The sequence below is a fragment of the Struthio camelus genome, chromosome 2 (genome assembly GCF_040807025.1).
Source record: "Struthio camelus isolate bStrCam1 chromosome 2, bStrCam1.hap1, whole genome shotgun sequence".
Lineage (NCBI taxonomy): Eukaryota > Metazoa > Chordata > Aves > Struthioniformes > Struthionidae > Struthio > Struthio camelus.
In genome coordinates, this window is record NC_090943.1 from 28447327 (window position 1) to 28467729 (window position 20403).

At 40.5% G+C, this 20403-nt stretch overlaps 1 protein-coding gene across 2 annotated transcripts in view; it reads left to right on the forward strand.

The window, feature by feature from the left end:
• Positions 1–13019: 13019 nt before the first annotated feature.
• Positions 13020–20403, forward strand: part of CASD1 (CAS1 domain containing 1) — a 37922-nt gene continuing 30538 nt past the window's right edge. Inside the window, exon 1 of one of the 2 annotated variants that reach the window (XM_068934862.1) lies at positions 13020–13363. In XM_068934862.1, the coding sequence (XP_068790963.1) occupies positions 13231–13363 (133 nt within the window). In that variant the 5' untranslated portion in view covers positions 13020–13230. Of the gene's footprint in view, positions 13364–13715; positions 13802–20403 lie in introns of those variants that run through there. The other variant, XM_009674275.2, reaches the window with a different exon arrangement.

Here is a 20403-nt window from a genome sequence, read left to right on the forward strand (position 1 = left end):
TGCTTTAAAATGGTAAGAGCTTCTTTGCTGACCCTGATTATCATAGAAGCCAGGAAGTTTCTATCAGGACTGAAAAGATAGAAGGATTGCTCTTTGTCCACATGGACACTTGCTAGGAAGCAGGCAAGGGCTACTGATAGGACTAAAAGCTGGACTGTTGCTGACTACTGTTGAGGGAAGATGAAAAAAAAAAACTCTTAAAGTTTGGATTTTGAAAGGAAACTGCAATGCTCTCTCTCTTCTGTCACCGTCTGATTTCTCCTTCGCTCTCTGTGATCTATCACACAGCACTCTCTGTTAGGCAGAGAGTACTTTCATTTTACCAGTCCTCTGATAACCTCCACATTAAAGAGGCTAAGGAGCTGGTGACATACACAGAGCTCAGCTGTGATATAACTGCATAAATGAAGATACTGAAGGGTTCAGAGCAATCTTTTGCCTTCCTGCCATGCTGTGGACAGGATCACCCACTCGTGTGTTCAATAAACATGTCCTGTTTATCAGCTGATCTTACATCACTTCTCTGGAAAATGAGCAGAGGTCATGCAAGACTCCTGTCTTTAGGTACTTCAAATTGTATCTAAGCTGGGCTCTAAGCCTAGAGTCCCCAGTGCCAATAGCCTTACTGCATTTGTGACTGTTACTAAACAGTCTCCAGAACTGTTTGAACTGCCTCTGTGTGTATGAATTGGGCCTATTGCATATTCCTCTTGTCACCTAAATTTTGCTAGCTGTGGTGGACTTGAGACCAGTTTGCACTTTTATGAGCACATATTTCCATAAGCTTTCTTAGCACAACCCCATCTCCGACACCCTGTGATCCCAGTATACAGGGGAACCTGCTGCTCCAACTGGAGCCAGAGCAGCAGATGCCAAGGAGGGATGAATTCAGTCTCCTCTTCCCTTGCTGCTCCCAAGCAGAACTCATTCTCTCAGGCCCAGTGCCAGGCTGGAGCATGTTGTTTTGTGTTTCAGCAGGCTCGGCAAGCTGGGGTGCTCTGAAGCATGTGCCTTTGCATGAACGTGGCATAAACAGGTGAAAAGGAGAGGTGATGAGATGGTGACGCAAGTTCAGCCAGTGCAGAGGAAAAAGAAATTTCAAAACCTAGAAAGGGATTGTGGAAAGAAAGGTTGTCACTGTTCATTCATGCAGGTTCTATGGCTGTATTACATGAGCAAAATCGCCTAAACATGATTCCAGGTTTACGTATACTCTCCAATTACTCATCAAATGACAGTGTTCATTAACCCAAACCCAAGCATGAAAACAAAGAAATACAACACTTAATGTCCTTGTAAATACAAGAATACAAAATACATATAATTCAATAATTGTTTCAGTGTGAACACCACATATGTCTTATGTTCTCTTACTGCTTTCAAGCTACAGAAGTTAGTTCTTTGGGTGCAATGAAGTAACTTTTCCCAAAGGCAGATTTTTAAGATCGTTAGTGAAAGAGAAACAACAGTTTCTGTTCAGAAACACCATGTTCACAACAGTAGTGCACCACCTACCGACGTAGAGAGTAATCACCCGCCTAGGAAGAGTATTTTTCTAGCTTTTCCTAACGCAAGGAGATGTCTTTCACTGTCGTGGCTGCTATCCAGATAAACATATTCAAACCTTACGAGCTGCCTGTGGCCAAGAATCTCCCACAGACTATTTCTGCAAAATATCAGCACCACAGCTCTTTCTAACAAAAGCGTTGGCTTATCAGAAGGACACCCATCCAAATCAGGAAAGCTCCTGGCAGCAAACTGCAGATTCACTCAGGGTTGAAAAGGCTCAAGATAGTAATAACTTAATTTTCTAGCTGTCATCTTCTATGAATCCAAAACAGCAGAGGTAAACTCATCTGTTTAATAGGTTCCCAATGTATTAGATGCTTGTTAACGTGTTTCTGTAACTCACCTCTCAGTTGCCTGCAACCATTTCTGTGCAAAGAATTTGCAAGACACTGCTGTTAAAGAGCCTTCTGCCACTTTAGGTATTTAGTAGTGGCCTGGAACAGGCAAGAACAAAAGAATTTAAGATACTTTTCTGTCCATCAGGTTAGTGCTATAAGAAAACATTGAAATATTGAAATGTGGAACAAGCAAACCATTTCAGATTTAATTCTGCAAACTTTGAAATGTGCAATTTCCACTGATTTTCATGACATTTCCAAATGTGTTACCAAGGAATAATACTACTATAATACTGCCACGAGGATTATAAGGACCCAAGAGACGGAAAAGAAAGAAATTCAAGATGAAGTCTCACAGGCCTCTCTTCCTTCCTCTCCATCTTCTTGGCATACTGCTAGATGGATGCTCACCCAGCTCCCATGGTCAGGGCCTTGGTCTTTGAGAACATCCAATGTTTTCAGGAGAGAACCTGGGTTGGAGAAATATAGCACGTGTATTGCATCTCTTTCTAAGCAATCCACTTACGCTGGAATCACCCTGGTTTATTAATTCTGTTTTACTCAAGGGGAGTTTTCAGGCTTTCCCTGCTGTTGTCTCCCTTCCCTTCAGGAAAGGCTAGATACTGCTTTTGCAAGGCGAGTCTTGGGTTGTGGGGTAAATGGAGCCCATTAACAACTGCTGGAGTGAACTATTAAAAAAATCCCTAAATTAGTCTCCAAACCTCATGGTGGAACTTGTGTCTTGACCATTATGCTTCACACAAACCTATATACAGAGTTAACACGACATTCATTATTGGGAAGATGGCAGCAAATCAATCTGAGGTAAAAATGAGTTTGGATGCCCTCTCGTGGCTGGTGGATATCCTTCCTCCACAAATTGTCACAGTAGAAGTTAGCTAACTGTTTTTTTTCAGAAATGCCAATATTCCGACACTTTTATCATGATAACACATCTGCTGTCGTGTTTATTGGGTGTTTGATAGGCACAACCTCTGCACCAAGTCCCTGAGGCACTACATTGCATGGTAGGAGCTCAGAACATATTTCCTCTGTGTGGTGGAATCACAGTCGGGCAGAATTGGGCCCTGACATTTACAAAGCTATGCAATAACAAAAACTCTCATTTCTGTCATCATGCATCTTTCCTTCAAACAGAAAGAACTTCTCAATTCTGAAAGTAAGAAAGGGATCTTTGATCGCAATTGCAGTCCTGTAAGAGTACCAATGTCAAGCATCAACACATGGTTTAACTCTTTTGTTAAAATTCAAACTGTCCAGGGTAGCAGCATTTCCTCAGCCTGCTCAAAGTCTTTTTGAAAAGCCTCTCTCTAGATTACATTAATAAATATCATTTGTTATTAATAATGAAATTAATGAATATAGGAATGATAGTATGCCTGAGTAGTAAAAAATGTAATAGCAATAACTAGATATTATAATTATCTTAAATATTAATACTATTAATCAGTTACTCATTTGATTTAATTTAGCTGAATGTAATTATAGTATTATTGATTAATATTTGTATTGTCTTAAATAGGAATAATTAGATAATGTGATAATCAAAAAAAACCAGAATTTGCTTTTTTTTTTTTTGTTCAAGCAGTTCTACCACGGCCTTCACTGCTGGGGGAGTGTTTGTCCTTTCTTCTTCCACACCTGCTTTTATCCTTAATACGACTATAGCAAACTGTCTAACTCTGCCAGCTGAAATTCTACGCTTACATATTTTCAAGTACATCCTTGTGTTACTCCACTGCCACACCCAGACCCTTATCGTATTCTCTGTAGCGGCAGTAAATATAGTCGACTTCTCAGGCCTAAAAAAATGCAGCCCTGCCAATGCTTGATGGCATAACTGCTGAAATGATCATTTCTACCTATTGGTGTAAAGGGCAGGATTTTGTCCTCATGAAGTCCGCCCCTCTATGATGATTACAGGGTTTATCTTTTCCAACAGGGTTTGCCAATACCTTTTGGCTAAGGTACGTAGCATTTTGAGGTGCCTGTCTCTGCTTCTGATTCCCGTTAGATTTTCCACATGGTGCCACACACACAGCAAGAAAAGTCACCTGCATAGAGTCTTCTTTAATTCAGGCAGAATGCTTTCCAGGTTTAAAATTTGTTTCTGGCTGATAATCTTGTGGACCTTCACTTTAATTTTTATTTTTCAGCATTTAACAGAGAATAAGACTAACTGTAATTCCTCAATTAGAAAGAACATTCACATCTGTCCTTGCTGTACCTGCCTCCAGACCATGCTTTGTTTACCACTGACATTATGAAATTTTAATTCCTGCAGAAGCTGTACATATCTGAAATTATTAGTTCTTCCTCGCATTCAGCGCCACTTTCCCAGCATTCTCTGATGAGACCCACAGGACATCTGCTCATTCTTCTGAAGAAGAGCTCAAAGGGAGCAAACCACATAGATTATTAGAGTTACAGTATATATAATCTTCATCTCTCTAAGCCACATTCATTTGCAAATAGATACAAAAGTTCCTTCGAACCTTTTCTGTTCCACATTTGGTTTTGGACGATAGGGTACAGACTTCAGATGCTTTATTTCACATAGTTTCTGAGGCTTTTTAAACTATAGTTTTAGTTAATAGTCTCCAATAAGTTCAATATATTAAGAGTTAGGCTTAAGAATTCCTCCTCTACCCTAAGACAAACTGGGTGACTTGTGTCTGCAGGTGACGACCACTTTTGTCTGGGTTGGATCCCTTCCCTGCGCCTGCTCTCCCTGCCCAGCCTCTGCCAGCATGAGCAAAACTAACTTCTCAGCTTCCTGCTCTAGAGCCGGGATGCGCTTGGCTGCCTTGGGTATATGAGCTCTTTGCCTCTTCTGGAGTTTTCTGAAAAACCCTCTTAACCCCCAACCCCCCAGGCTAACCATTAATTATGCATTTTGACAAGTTCAAAAGTAAACAGTACTCATGTTTCTAAGACATCTTGCTCATGCATAAGTCAGTGTTTCTCTGGCCCCATAAACAATGATATTACCACCTCCATAGCCTTTGCTGTTATCTGTATATTTAGGATATCGTAGTTCACTTTTTTGTAATGCATTTGGGTATCCATTGCAGGTCTGTTAATACAATTAAGGACTGGCAACAGACCTTTGGATCAACTGAGGTTCTCGCCCGCCTTCTTTCCAGGTCCATGCCAAGGTTCTTATCGTCTCCTTATCCTCTGCTCCAGAAGCTTAGACTTGTTAATTCTACATAAATACTCCAGAGATTTCATATGCAACAACTCAATGGCTGTTTTTTGAAGGCTTTGTCTAAACATCTCCTTTATCTCTTTGCCACAAACATGATAGCGAACTGTTCAAACATACCATGAAGAAAAATTGCATTGTTCCCTATTGACTCTTAATCTGTTTCTTAGCAAGGTTGAATAGGTATTTCAGTTAAACTCACAGCCTTTTATCTTCCAAAGTGCTGAGATTTCTGATACAATGTTTCCAGACTCATTTTGAAACAGAACTGTTATAAGGTGATTGATTATCTTAACGTAATCTGGATCTGGTGTGCTGAAAAATAACTGGGATTTCTTTTCCATTTCGAAGTTGTCTTGCAGTCTTCTGCCGCTTTGAGAGCAGAGAGCAATCTTCTGAAAAACACGAGGTGTTTTTAAGCCGTGCCTCCTATGTAGAGTGGAAGCATTCTGTCAAAGTCAGTAGATAAGATCAAAGGTTGACACCTCTGGTTCTATGATTTGCTCCTTTTCATCAAGATCAAGGCCAGCAATTTTTCTTAGCTGTTGCCTGTGCCTCTTTACCAGCTAATTGCCTGCTTCTCACGTCCAAGCTTGCAGTATTCTAGAGTTTTGCCTTCTGCTTTGACAATAGCATTTTGGTTGCTTCTTGCCAACTTTTAGATCTTTCTGCTACAACATCATAGAAAGGAAGATGTCTCAAAAAGATTAAATTGTTGTATGTACCTGGAAAATAGGTAGATGCACAGCAGAGAGAGAGCCCGTCAGTTTTGTCTGTGAGAGAAAGGCTGACAATCATAAAATCACACAGGAGAGAGAGAGCTGCTGAAGAAGCCAGGCTTCAGTGCATATGGATTTGCTCTATTTTAAGGCTTTAGTGAAAGTCATATTCTGTTAGTGCAAATTCTCAATAGGAGGGTTATTAAAGCGTAAGCAAAAACAGGAGCTCAAAGAATTAGATGCATATGCCCCTCACTACAGCAACTATTAAAGTGTATAATGCATAGAAGGTTGAAAGCTGCAAGCAAACAGCAGCAGCTGTCCTGCACACTCCATCTCACCAGGCTTTTACACAAAATGTATGCAAATAGCATAGCTATTCAGCTATCTGTTATTGCCTAAATGACAAACCTATTCTAAGCCTGAGGTGCAGAGGAGCCCAACGTGTTGATGTTTTGTGTGTGTATGTTTACATGTCAACACCATAAAATCACATAGATCCCTCAGAGTATGCAGCAATTCAATGGGACACTGTACAGACAAAGTGACAGATCAGTGTGAACCCTAAGGACCATTCTGTAATATTCTGTTTAAATTAAATGATTGCTATGCAATTTAATCTTTAAATAATGACTCAGGGTAATATTTTGGTCTGTTAATCCATTGCTGGTACTTGAGCAAATTAGTTTTTTTTAATGAGCCTGAGGTCAACATAGCAAAAAATTGTTCCAAAGTTACAATTATCTTCCTCATGAAAAAGGTTTATGCTAGATCAGTTTATCAGGGAATAAAATGTCTTACAGGAGGTTTTATTAAACATTGACTCCAAGTAGTATAGATACCCTGCACTAAACCATGCCTGTTTGTCTATTATTAATTAAAAATATTACATTCTATTAGTGGGTGTGCTAGAGAGCTCTGTTGGGAAGATGATGTAAATAAAATACGAAGCTCCACCAATAAATTACTGAATCTTTCAAGCTGAGAAAAACTTTAGAATAGGATGTTTTATTATGCTAAATTATTTCAGATACCATCTCAGTCTTTCAGGGTTTAAAGGCAAAAAGTATTCAGAAGCACTCTGCAACTCCCAGTAAGAAAGCAGAAAGCAAAGCAAATAAAGTCATTCTTATTAAGGGAAAATTAAATTACCTGGCAGGATCTCCATAATAGGAGAGAGAAAAGAGTTCTTCTCCAAAAGCCTGATCTCACACTACTACATTCAAGAGATACAGATACCTTCCTACCTGACCTCAGTCAAATATGCCCAATTCCACCAAATTTCAAACTTCTTTAAAGAAATCTAAAGAAAGTTATGGTTATTTCCCCAATTTTCTTTAAAGTAGTTTGAAATTTCATGAAGCAACCATAACTGAAATTCCACCAAGTGCAATGAGAAATGACCTTCTGGAGATGTCTGTATAAAATTGGTCTCTTCCATTCTTAATATGGCTGGTTTTTCACTGTTATAACAAAATTAGAAAACCAAGGGTCTAAATCTCAGTTGCTTGGAAGAATCAGAGCTGACAAGAAATGTAATCTCAACAAAGTATATTTTTGATTTCGTATCCATACCACTCAATTACAATTTCTCATTTAAAAGAAAGGCTTTTTACAATCTGTTTTGGGTTTTTTTCTGTCCTAGCTTTTGTACCATAAACTAGTCAAACCCTGTCATTTTGATGTTCATTTTTATGTTATAAATTCCATAGTTTGTTTATGGCTGATTCCGCAGTGAAACAGAAGTCATTTGTACAATCATCCAGTTTCACTGCTTGAAATACTGTTAGATAACCAGCATCAGCTGAGACCAAGGAGAAGAAAAGGCGCTGAATGCGGACAGCTTAAAAGGTGCTCTGCGGAACTGGGGTATTCTCAAAGACCAGCTAAAGGAACTCTATACGGCATCTCTCCAGAAGTACTAAATACTCTGATGAAGTATTTGCTGATCAATATAGACATATATTCAGAGGCTCTAAAACAGGCAATAGCACAAAAATGGTGGCAATTGTACTTCAGTGCAAACCTGTTAGTTAGCTTTGGGTTGTGAAACCAAGTAGGACATTCTTTCAGTTTCTCATAGGCAGTAGGAAATCACTTCATTCATCATGAATATTTATTGTCCTTATTTTCCCTTTAGCCAAATGTCTTTTGTGACACTGAAGCTCACCTTTGTCTGGTTTGAGGGATCACAGTATTTATCAAACTTTTTTCTTAGCTATCCCAATGTTCCAGCCATGATTGCTGCCAATAACTGCTTCACCGCTTGTCTTTTTTTCTAATAAAAAAGCTTTGCCTTCTTTTTCCATCTTTTTACCCATCTTCAGCCCTCAAAATGTCATTTTTTCCTTCCAGAAAACCAGCTTTCCTCATTATCTGAGCCTCTTACGACATCCATTTGATCATTTTCTAGCTTCTGTCTGTTTTCATATCAATCATACTCTCTCTCTTGCTGTGTTTTGCACTGTACTCATTGCTGACCCCATTACACATGAAAGGACTTCACGCCAAAATTGCACTGGTTTAGGTAGCACAAAGTATAAAAATTAGACTGTATCTAGTCTGCCAGATACTAGATCTATTCGGCTTGGAGACAGGATGAAAAGTTAGATATATTTTCCTGCCACATTTGTGGCAATGCAGCTTTATACTTGTAATTAGACAATAATGACTAGGAGAGATGTACACTCAGGCATTGCTCCTCTGGGATGAAATCCATGTTTGTTCAGATATTTTCACCCATAGATGCAAGAAGTTTTTCACTTTGTAAATTGTAATCTGAAACTTGGGCAAGAATTATCCTTAATAGTAGGACCTCCTGCTAGTATTTCTCTAACATTTCCTTAACTAGTGTCCTTTAACATTTTTAAATGTAGAAACAGAGAGTACTAAGATATTTTTCTTTCTGTTAACTTTATAAAACATATTTTGTCTATGTATTTCTTTCATGCAATTTTTTATTATGTTATTTTAGTTCATTTGCTGTATTCCATAATTGATATCTCCTGTAAAGTTCTTCCCAGAAATCTCTTGCCTCTCAGCTTTGTGTTAGGATCATCAGTAAATAAAAATCAACTCTCACCTATACAGATAACTGCCCTTTTTATCAGAGTACACCTATTTAAATTGTGTGGCAAAGGTGGCTGTTGAAACACAGTGGATACACTGTGGCTGCACACTAAGCATAAGCTGCCTAGGGTGTTGACATAGGGCTTTTTAAACTCAACGCCAAGTATTTTTTAATGGACTGGTATCAGAAAGACCACTAATGTACTGCACAGAATGTTAACGAAGGTTAGAGATAATGATTTTTACTAGTGCTCAGAGTGACTGAAGTGGAAGTGATTTGATTTTCTCACTCCGTATTTTCAAGTGAACATGGTAAATACAGGAGGGCATCTATATTGCTGGCAACCAGAAGAGAAGTCTTCTCATTCTCCACAAACAGGACACAGCTTGGACAGTGGCTGCTTAGGCTTGCAAAGACTGCCACATAAAGAATTCTGAACGTTAAAGAGACATTTCTGGGAGCGTAAGGAGAAAGCAGGAAGAGAAAGGATGAGGAAAGGCATGGCTAGGGTCTGCAGATGATGAAAAAGAATCATCTAGTTTTACAATGAACTAATACTGCTGTTTTATCTGAACCAGGAGTCAAGAAAAAGAGAGTGCAAAATAGAAAAAAATACCCTCCGCACACCAAGAAACTTAAAAAAATGAAAATTCTTGACCCATTATGTTGATAAGTGCAAGGCTTTGAGGATAAGAATCTAAGCAACTGGAGAAAAAATAGATTTGCATTGGTAGGCCCTACAGAGACCCAATTTGAGCTGAAGATCGCATAGCTGCATAGGGTTGCAGAAAAGTGCATCCTCTTGACTGTTTTTAATGGAAGAGGAGGACTCAACATTTGCAACCTGCCCATTTCCCTTCATCTTCTCCATCCCTCCAATACACATGTATTTTAGATCATTTAACAACAGAAACTTGAAATGAGAACATAATTAAGTCTCATGTTATTGAATTGCAGATGTATTTCTCTCTTACTGAAAAAACTAAATATAGCCTTTATGTGCCTGATTTTAAAAACTCTTGACTTAAGAGCAGGTTGATTTTAGTGCAGACTATCGAGGAATCATTTTTACACCTGTTCTAAAATTAAAGATCCATAAAAGCAGTAACTGGTGACAGAACTTCCAAGATCTTACGAGCCTGGTGGTGTACCAGTTTCAGTAGTTGCCTGAGATGGTACTCAGAAGTACACTGTTTGCTTGAAGAAGTCCACCGAGAAAAATCTTCTTATTCTTTTTTATTCCCTCTTCACTAATCAAATATTTGCTGGCTACCACGCATGCATAAGCCATGTGGAAACCTGATGCTTACAGGAAGACTGATTGCCATTGTGAGGCCGAAAACTCAGCAATTAAGTGTTTGATGTCGTATTTTGGCAAGTACACAAAAGCTGTTAAAGCAAAAGCTGTACTAACTGAAAATATTACTCTCCCCAGGAATCTGTAGGAGGTACAACTTTATTTTCAGGAATTACAACATGAGCAGAGCAAGCTGACAATACTGCACAAAATAAATTATCATGTGATATGGTTTTGAGTATTGCAGATCCTATTAATTAAATATTCAACACTTAGCCGGTAAGGTAACGTAGGGAACCTTCCAGTTAATATATAACAGGCAGGATGTTCACAAAATAAAGGAAACCTATAGATTAGATGTAAATTGTAATTTTTCTTCCAGCTTTGATATTTGTATTATACTAATATATGTACTTTTGATATATGTACTTCTACAAAATTCATTCTACTGCTATAAGGATAAAAAAACTCTGAAGGAAAAATATCACATGGGAACTTTGTATTATTCCTCTACCTGAAAGTGCTTAAATATCAGCTCTCATAACACATAGTCACTTTATCTGTTCTTATATGCTTAAAGTACTTGAGATTGCCCTTTGACTGAAGACAGCAGATCTCACTCTAGAAGCTACACTCAGCTACATTGCTGAAACCAGGAAAATTAAGAGAGTGGCATCCACTGCGGACTGACTTTCTTATCAAACTTATTATGTGCATACCAGATTCAATCTATGGCACAAAGTTCTTCTTCAATAAACATTGCGTCTACCAAACAAAACCAAGAAGCAATAGAGTAAGAATTACGTCACCCAAATTTCATCTGTGTAAATGGCATCCATCCAGCCTAAACGAGTTATCTAAATTCAATAGAGGATAACCACTTTTAATGGTGAGTCATTCACCTTTTTCTAATTTGAGCATAAATTAAAGGTGCCTTTCTTCCACCAGTTCTACAGAGAGGGCTTAGATGATTAGCTTAAAATAAAATGGTACATTGTAAGTGGCTGGAGTTAGGTGAGATGAATACCATCTTTCCTGATTGCTTTATTACATTCACAGATAAGAGAAATACTGTAATCTAAAACCACAGTAGTATCTTTAGCTTCTGTCATTAGTGACCATACATAACATCACCATCCCCTCCAAAAATCATTAACATAGCTAAGGAAAAGCTACATCTGTAGAAAGTAGGAATGGAAAGTCATTGCTGCGGGTGTTCGTTCTTAGTTTTCATACTCATTATCCAGCACATGAAGTAGTGTCACACCTCCTTCTGTCTCTGAAATCAATTGCTTTTCAGTTTGCTGAGCCTTTTCTTCCTGACTGCTCTAGATGTTCTCCTCCTCCTGACAGCTTCTGCCACTTCCATCAAACAAGCCAAAAGAAAACGCTAACTTGTAGCATTTGCAACCCAAAAGCTAAGGTGTGGCCGACTGGAAGAGCTAGCAGCTTCTGGTATTGCTAAGATTATCAGCTGAAAGACAATAAAGTACTTATTCAATAGAAAGTAAAAAATTCCCTAGTATTTTTTTAAATAAAAAATGACTAGCTAACTACACATTTGTACACTTGGACTTTTACGTAACATGTTTTCTCTGAGACAATAAATCTAAGCACTTTAAAATAGAAAAGATTTTTAAAAAATGGACAGAAAATTACTGAATTGATAGAATGAACTGAATAGAAAAAATAAAGATTGAACATCAGCAGATAGTAAAGACATTTATTGGGCAGATGGCAATGGTATATATCTCTTGCTTCTGTTGAAAGTGAAATACATTGAATATATACCAACAGTGCATGTCAAAAGAACACTTAGAAGTCAGACCTTGCACGCATGCTATGCTTCTGCAAAGCTTGAGGTTCTGTTTTTTATATAAGTTTCGAAAATAACTTTGCCTGCAGTCTGTAAGCTTCCTGCTTTTGCTTAAAGTGTTTCATTTCACATTTTTTTCCAGTTATTCTTTCAAATATGATCAGTTATGAACAATCTAATTCAATTAGTTGCAGGTGTTTGGGATCTGCCACACACCTCTTTTTTTCCTTTCTCAACATCCAAAATAGAGTTGTTTGGACGACAGGACAATGGAAGGATGGTAAAACGAAAACTATACTTTTCATTTCAAAGTATAGATTTTTTTCACTATTCACGGAATTCCCATTTTATCGGATTTCTGGATTTCACTCCGACTATCTCCTCGGCTCTTAGAAAATAAGTCTATCTGTGGGTCTGCTCCAGCTTTCCTGGAGGGCCTTCTCCACACCCAGCGTGAGCCGGTGTCCTCTGAGGGGCCACGCTCTCCTGGGCCTGCTCCCGTGACTCGCGCTGACTGCGCACATGTCACGGAAAGAACAACCGCTTCTGAAACACTCAACATGCAAAACAGCCCGTTTTCCTGCCACGCGATGCGGGCCGCAGCACGAGGCCGCGTACCGCGGCGCGTGGCGGTACGTCCGCACGGCCCAAGGGGCTGTTTTCGGCAGCGCACCGAGCGGGCCGTTTCTCCCCCACCGGCACCCCTGGCTGGGCATCCCGAGGCGCCGGCGGCCGCCGGGCCCCGCCGAGGCCCGTGGGGTCCCGTGGGGTCCCGCGCCCCCGCACTGCGGGCCCCTCCGGCCAAAGGAGGCAGCGCAGGGGCCCGGCCGCAGGGGTCCGCGGAGCCGCCGGCGCAGCCCGCCGGGCCGGTCGGTCTCCCTCCGTTTCCCGCGCACAGAGGAGGGGAGGCAGCGGCGCCCGACCCCGGCGGCGGCCAGCGCGGCGGGCGGAGGCGGGGCGGGAGCGAGCGCTAAGGGCCGCCCGCTGGCGGCGGAGGGGAAGCGGCGACGCGCGGAGGAGGGCGGCGTCTCCTCCCCGGCCGCGGGGGTGTCGGGCCCCGCTCCGCGGCGCTGCTGGGGACGGTGGCGGCAGCGGCGGGCGGCGGACGCTCCCCTCGCCGCCCCCGGGGACGCAGTGCTGCCCCGCTGCGCCCGCCCGCTCCATCGCACGCTGTTGTCATGGAGGAGCCAAGATGGCGGCCCTGGCCTACACCCTGGGCAAGCGGGAGATCAACCACTACTTCAGCGTGAGGAGCGCCAAGGCGCTGGCGCTGGCCGCCGTCCTCCTCCTCGCCGCCTGCCACGCCGCCTCCCGCCGCTACCGAGGTGAGGGGGCGGCCGCGGGGCGCCGCGGCTGGCGGGAGCGGGAGGCGGAGCCGCGGCGGAGCGGGGAGCCGCGGGCGGCGCCGCCGCTACCGGGGCAGCGGCGGTAGCGGCAGGACGCGCGGCTGGGGCAGCCGGTCCGCGGCGGCACCGCGGCGGGCGGCAGCGGCGGCCCGGGGGCGGCGGAGCCGGGGGTGGCGGGGAGGCGGCGGCCCGAGCCGCCCTGCGGAGCCCCCTGGGCCGCCCGCAGCGTCTCTTGGGCCACGCGGAGCTCTGTCGTGCCGCGCCTGTGGCCCTTGGGTCTGTGATAACGTGATGTTTTTAATATTATTTTTTTTTTGTTTACTTTTAGGGCAGTCCAGGTAGTCAGGCCTTGCCTGCGTGCGTGTACAGCAGTTGTTCAGTCTTGCCGTACAGGTATAGATAGACGGAGTTGCACAGGTAGAGAGTGACTTCCACCCTGTCATATGTTTCCGTGTAGGGAGGGTAATACCCTCTACCTAAGAACGATAATCATTAAAATCTTAATCAGTATAAGCTTTGGTACGCGTTCCTCTCCTGTTTGAACTCTTTTCTCAAATGTAACAAAATCCTGTCTCGGTTACCCTTTGGTGACTGCAGGTGTTTTGCTTGTTTAATATGCTTTTAGTGGTTGGAGACAAGCCCACGGCTCGGATCTAGGCACCACAGCTGCGGTGCCTGTGCAAGCTCCTTATTGATGCCCATCGGTTGGGACCACTGGGGGACTCTGCTGGTTCCAGTTCTTTGGGTATTTGAGATGTTTTGGATCCACAGCTGTGACTCTCACGTGCTCTGTAAATAATAATGAAAGCAGTAAAAGGAAATCTCTGCTTATTTGTGTTCTATGCTAAAAAATGTATATTTTTAGAGATAAACCAGAAAGTTTATCCAAAGATAGATCGCTGGAGCTTTGTTTACTGTATGACTACTGGTGTAATCCTGTTCTAACACTTTGCTGCCAGTGTTCAAGGCAGATAAAGCTGCCGCAGAAGAGCAAAACGTGCTCTATGCAGTACTGTTCTTTGTGGAAAGGCCTTTCTTTGTGGATATAGTTCCCTAGATTCACCCTCCAGCTGACCTATCAATAAAATAAACTAATAAAATGAATAGTACCAAGTTGCAAGACACAGAAGTATTTACTTAATTCTAGAGAGATTCAGATATGAGGTGCTGAACTTGCTTATTGTGCTGTGGGATTTAAGGCTTAAATCAGTCTCAGTACTAGGTGGAGCGAGGGTAGCAAATGCGATACTTTCCTTAAAGAGGGATTGCAAGACTCTGCTATGGAAATAGAGACTTCCATGTCAAGCAGATTAGCGGGAAACTGGACTTATGGAGAATGTGATATATGATGGGAAAGTTAATGTGGGTGTTGGATCACACATCACAAAACTGTAAGAGTTCTCTGAACTGGTTGGTACTGTTAGTTTGGATTTTTGAGATGCTTTCAACAAGTTCGTTCACCCAAGGCTTTTAATTTATTTAAGCTGTTTTAGGATGAGAGAGAGATTTTCTCATTGATTAATTACTATTTAAAAGTTTGGAAATAGAGTGTGAATGAATACAGAGTTACCAGCTGAGTCTCCTAAGAACAAATAGCATTCAAAACGCCTATAAATGGGTTAGAAAAGTAAGGTGGAAAAGTGAGGTGATGATATTTATCAAAGCTATAAAATTATTCAGGATAGATAACAGCAGAGGTGTTTGAGAGACGTTCTGCAACTCTTCAGCTATTTAAAAACAGCTGAAATGCAGCAAATGTTAGAATATTTTTGGAAAATAATAAAAAAAACCCCAGAAAATTACACCGTGCTATTGCACAACCAAAGCTAACCTATATCCTGAATATTGTCAGTGGTGCTGGTCACCCACTCTTAGCGAGGGTGTAATAGAACGTGGAAATCTTTCAGCACCTGTTATTAGTGGCTGTCAGGACCAGGACAGTAGGCAAGGTAAACTCTTTCACAGGAATGTATGTTCTGTCATAACAGATTAAACAAAAAAAATTTAACAGTGAATTAACCATCCATCTGGATGCTATCTCTCTTTCATAGATGTGTAGGAAGATGAAGGAAATGGAAGAGAACTGTATATAAATAAGAAGTAGTGAAATCTATTTTGTGGGGGGTTTTTTCCAAGAAGTTTGAACTTTAAGAGCTGAAGAAACCGATATCCTAAAGTATGCATTAATTGAAAGAGCAACTACCTGATTAATGGAGAAAATGAGATTGAAATTAGACATGTCATTCGCAAAGATAGAAGTTTCTAATGATCTTGACCAGATCTTGGTGCCCTACAGGGCATATAAAAAGCAACAAAGGCTGCAGTTGGCTTTGAAGAGAGGTTATGTGTTAAGTCAAAATACTTATTATTCTACTTATTATTTACTGAATCAAGCTTATACCATAGAAGCGTGTTGACACTGGGAGTTTCTGTTGTTCAGTTGTCGCTATTTTGGGAGGAATGGCTTGTATGTGTGCGTGGGTGTTAAGACTTCTAGTTTGTCGTAGAGCAGTTTTTCCTCAACAATTCAGATGAAGAAGGTTGGTCAGTGATTCTTTTTGCTGTGGAACAAGCATGGAAGAACTAGCACTTTTTGAGAGAGCGTAGGGGTTTTTTAAACTGTTTTTTCAGAGGAGCTAAGGTGGTAAGGTGGCTTTAAAAAAGTGGTGAAGTAGTTTTTAAAAAAAAAAAAAAAGGAAAAGAAAAAAAGAAAAAAACAGAAAACTAAAAAAGGCTAAAACCAGTTAAAGCACATAAAGACTGCTTTCATACAGTTTCTTACTTCTCACTAACCTAAAGCAGGAGCAAAAGTATTAATATTTAGATTTTATGTATTTGCCATGTATCTGTATTTTTAAGATTTCATAAGTGCCAACTGGATGTTTAAACGCTTAGTTCATCTCCTTCGATTTAGGAACCCATGTTGTGCAGATTGCCATCAATTCCCCCCCCCCCCCCCCCTTTGCAATCTTGTAAAGTTCATGAGGCATTGATTGCAGTTAAGAATTTGTATGCGTTTTGTGAAGTGGTTGTTTTTGGGCAAGGCTTTAGTTAACAGTGCTTTGTTTCATCTGATTGACTTCAGTTAATTTTGGCCTCAGTCCTGCAAATGCATATTTTAGATGGGCGCAGCCCACTGCACTTCCCAGTAGAACTTACCTGTATGAAGGTTATTTGTAGGAAAAAAAAAATGGTGGACTGTGGGCTGTGGTAGCCCAAATTCATGTTCAGTGGTACAATGGAAGTTATCATATTTAGGGGCCATTTAAAACTTTTGCAAAAATTTAAGTTGATTAGAACCATCTTTAACTTGCAGGCAGCTTCTTTACAGCATTAATTTGGCTAAATATTTGTGTAATATCCAGTAAAGTTAGATAGTGCTGTGTATTTTTCAATTATCGTTGTATTTCAAAGGTACAATCTTAAACCTTGTTGGAAATAACTTTTAATTTAATATATCACATTCTTAGCATAGTCGCTGAATTACCATGTTTAAAAGTACATTTTTATTTCAAGTAATAGTGAGCAGTTGGAATTCTGCTTCTTTGAAATAGAGGTACCTTTTAGAGAAGGTATCATGAAACGTAGTGTGTTTGGGCACTGAATAAAGACTTTGAGGTTTCACAAATTCGATAGAAAAAACATAGTACTGAAGAATTATAAACTAAAATAGTGAGCATAATACAATTCAGAGAAATTGTACTCTGTATAACTATACCATGGTCTGTATGAGTGCAACATTTGATGAAAATAAAATGTAATTTTTGGGACGGATATTTAAAGCATAAAGGAACTTCAAAAGAATCGTCAGTTTTATCTACAGAATGACATTTAGGTTTATTTTCTCAGTCATTCTTGAAAATGAAGATCTCATTAATAGTCAAGAAGAGGGTAGACTGCATTAGAAAGAAAGTGGTTCTTTAGCTGCTGTGTTGTTCAAGTAGCTCCTCTCCTGTGTAACACTGGCATTTCTGGAGGCACTCTTTTGCCTGTAACCTCTGGTCTGCCTTGGCTGCTGTTTCACTCTTGTTTCCTTCTCCACTCTCATCTTCCCTAAACAACTTTGACTTTTATGTTTCAAGAAAGACGTTAGTCATCAATAATGCACCTAGTGACTTTCAGGAGCTTTCTCACTTGCGAGTGAAACAGTAAGATATTCAGTATTAGGAGTTACGAAAGAAAGCCTAATTCCTTAGCCTAAAACATTATCTGTGTATTTGTATATGTTAAAATCATTTTTACACAATATCGTGTTTGGAATGTGATTTCAGTAAGCGTACTGCAGGATGGAGGATTGTTTTATTTGTGGGTAATCATGATGGAGTGGCAGGTTGTCTGCAGTTATGATTTGCTGTCACCTGTTGCTTATTCTTGAAAAGACAACTCTTCTGAGTGCTCTGAAATCTGCATGCTGACCTGGATTGCCAGCTCATAGTATTTGTGCTCTACGTTGCCTTCAGAGTTATATATTTCTAGGGAAATCTATAGTAGTTCCTGCAACTGTAAAACAGGGGACTGAGAGAGCAGGGTGGATAACATAGCTTCAGTTTCTCCTGGAAATAGTCAGAAATATCTGTGAAAGGGAAGATGGGAGAGGCTGAAGATGGAAAGGCTGAAGAAGGGAAAGATGATTGTATCTTAAATGATTAAGAAAAACTAAAACTTTGATCATTTGGAACTTATGGTTTCTACTAAGAAGATATTGATCCAACAACTCTTGGCTATGCTGACCTAATTCTGTGGAAAAAAAAATATGAAGATTCAGCTTTGCAAGTCACCAGCTGTTTTCTGAGCTCCTTTTGCAGAAGTTTTGGCAGCAGGATCAGCAGCTGTCTTGTAGGCAGCAGGAGTTGGAAGAGAAGAAAAAAGGCATTGATAAACTGCTCCTGGAAGACCCTTTCTTAGACCTACCCAGAAACGGCATTTTACTAATGAAGCAAAAGATTATGTTGCTGACCTGGAGTGACCTGTACTGGTTGAAAAGTAGGAGAATGAGAGAGACTACCTTTCTGGAAATCTCTGACTTGAGCCTACACCTGCAGTGTCAGCATACTTTCATGAGAACTTCTGTAAATGTTAGAAGCATGTGGCCTTCTGTGTCAGGGAATTTACCACATCCTGTAACTGCTCTTAAGTAATAAATCAGTTTGAAGCAGATAGTGCATGTGCATTGTGATTAGGAAGGAAGTGCCAGTTTGGTTTGTGGTATCCCCAAACATTTGCTTGGGAGGTTTTGGGTGAATTTTTCTCAGGGGATTCCTGAACTACCCAGGCGAGATTGATGGATTCTCATCAGTGACAAAAATAGGATCACCGTATGTTTGTATCTTATTTAAACACACCTTTTTCTTTTGTGTTTCAAAATCTACCTAACCGAGAGCTCCTACAACTGAGATGGGGGATGAAGAGTGACAGGTTGTTTTAAAGCCAGATTTTCATGATGAGAGTGTGTCATGTGTGGGTGCTCATGAAGAACCAGACCAAACTCAGAGGCACGACTCCAAGAAGTTTATCTCGACTTTTTTTAATTCTTCATATTATTCCACCTTTTTTAGTAGTCGTGATGCAATAGCAGTGGTAAGGAAATGAAGTTCAAGGAAGGAAAAAGAAGGCTGCTTCTAGCAGTTGTATTTTGAAATAAGGGAATTGAGGAACCGTGGGTCATTGTAAATAACAACACGTGATTATATAACCACTGCTGAATTTGTAGGATAAATGAGCCAAGAAATAATATTTGCAGTACAGTCTCTTCTCCATGCCCTTTCCTGACTTTCATGAAAACAGGAAGGAGCTTTAGGAGGGAAGGGAAGGATAAGAGGATATCTTTAGCTGCCATTTCTTTTTCCCTCCAAGCTAATTTTATGTTCTACTCCAAAAAGCAACATCCAGGAGCTGCATTATTGGTACTTTTATGTCTGAGTACTTCTGCTTTTTTGTGTTCTAAATAAGAGATAGTTACAGTTTTGGGTATAAACAATACTTTAAACGTGCATTTTGTTTTATGCTTTTTATAACATTTTTCCAACTTAATTGATGGGAACCTTATCTCATTTTTCTGGGGTGGGTTGTGGAGGAGCAGGCAGCTAAGTATTGGTTCACAAATTAGAATATCGGCAACATCACCAATGTGTGGTGCAGATTATCTGCATGATAATCTGGAAAGATATGTGATCATACAGGTTTCTAAAGATCCCAATCCTTTATTTTTTTGGAAGAATAGAGATGTTCCCGTCACCCATATATCATTAATGCAGATTTGCCCTGTCATTTTGGGAGAGTCATTTCTGCTGGCTCTTCAAGTTTCTTGCTGGACGTTTGGATTGTAAAAGCTACTAACCTAAATAATTGTGGGATGATGGAAAAGGATGTGGTTTATAGTCTTACTTTGAGGAGAAGAGATAATATATCTGTGTGTGTTAATTTTTTAACACATATTTTACTTAACTTTTTCTTGGAGAAAGAGGGATTTATGCCTTATTTAAGGTTTTGTGAATATTGGACCAAATATTTCAAATGATTTCATGGATATTTATAGGGAGTGCATTTTCATTTTTTGGGAGATAGGCTTTTATGGAACATTCTGTGAAACATTAAAATAATCACATTTCAGTAAAGCCAGTGTTTTTAGTCTTTATTATGAATGTTCAAACTACAGAAGAGCAAACTTTTGAACTGTCAAGCTCATACTTTGTAATTGCTGAACCAGTGAAATTTTAAGTTTTATATTTTAAACTTTGTGGTTACAGTGTATTTTTAAAACATTTTAGTGTATAGTGTAAAGCATTTTAGTAGGTCTTAAGTGCCTGAGTTTGGCTGTTGAGAACCTGCAGTGCCAGACGATCATTGCTTTAGTCCACCTAAATATGTGTTGCTGCCAACAAGGGGCTGTTGCACCTCGTTCCCGCACCTGCTCCTGACCTTTTCCTGGCGCTGCTGTGACTGAGGAGCAGTCGTGGAGCGATCCAGCTTCGTTTCCTGGCTCAGTTCACTAGAGCCAGTGCCAGTGCTGGCACGAGGGG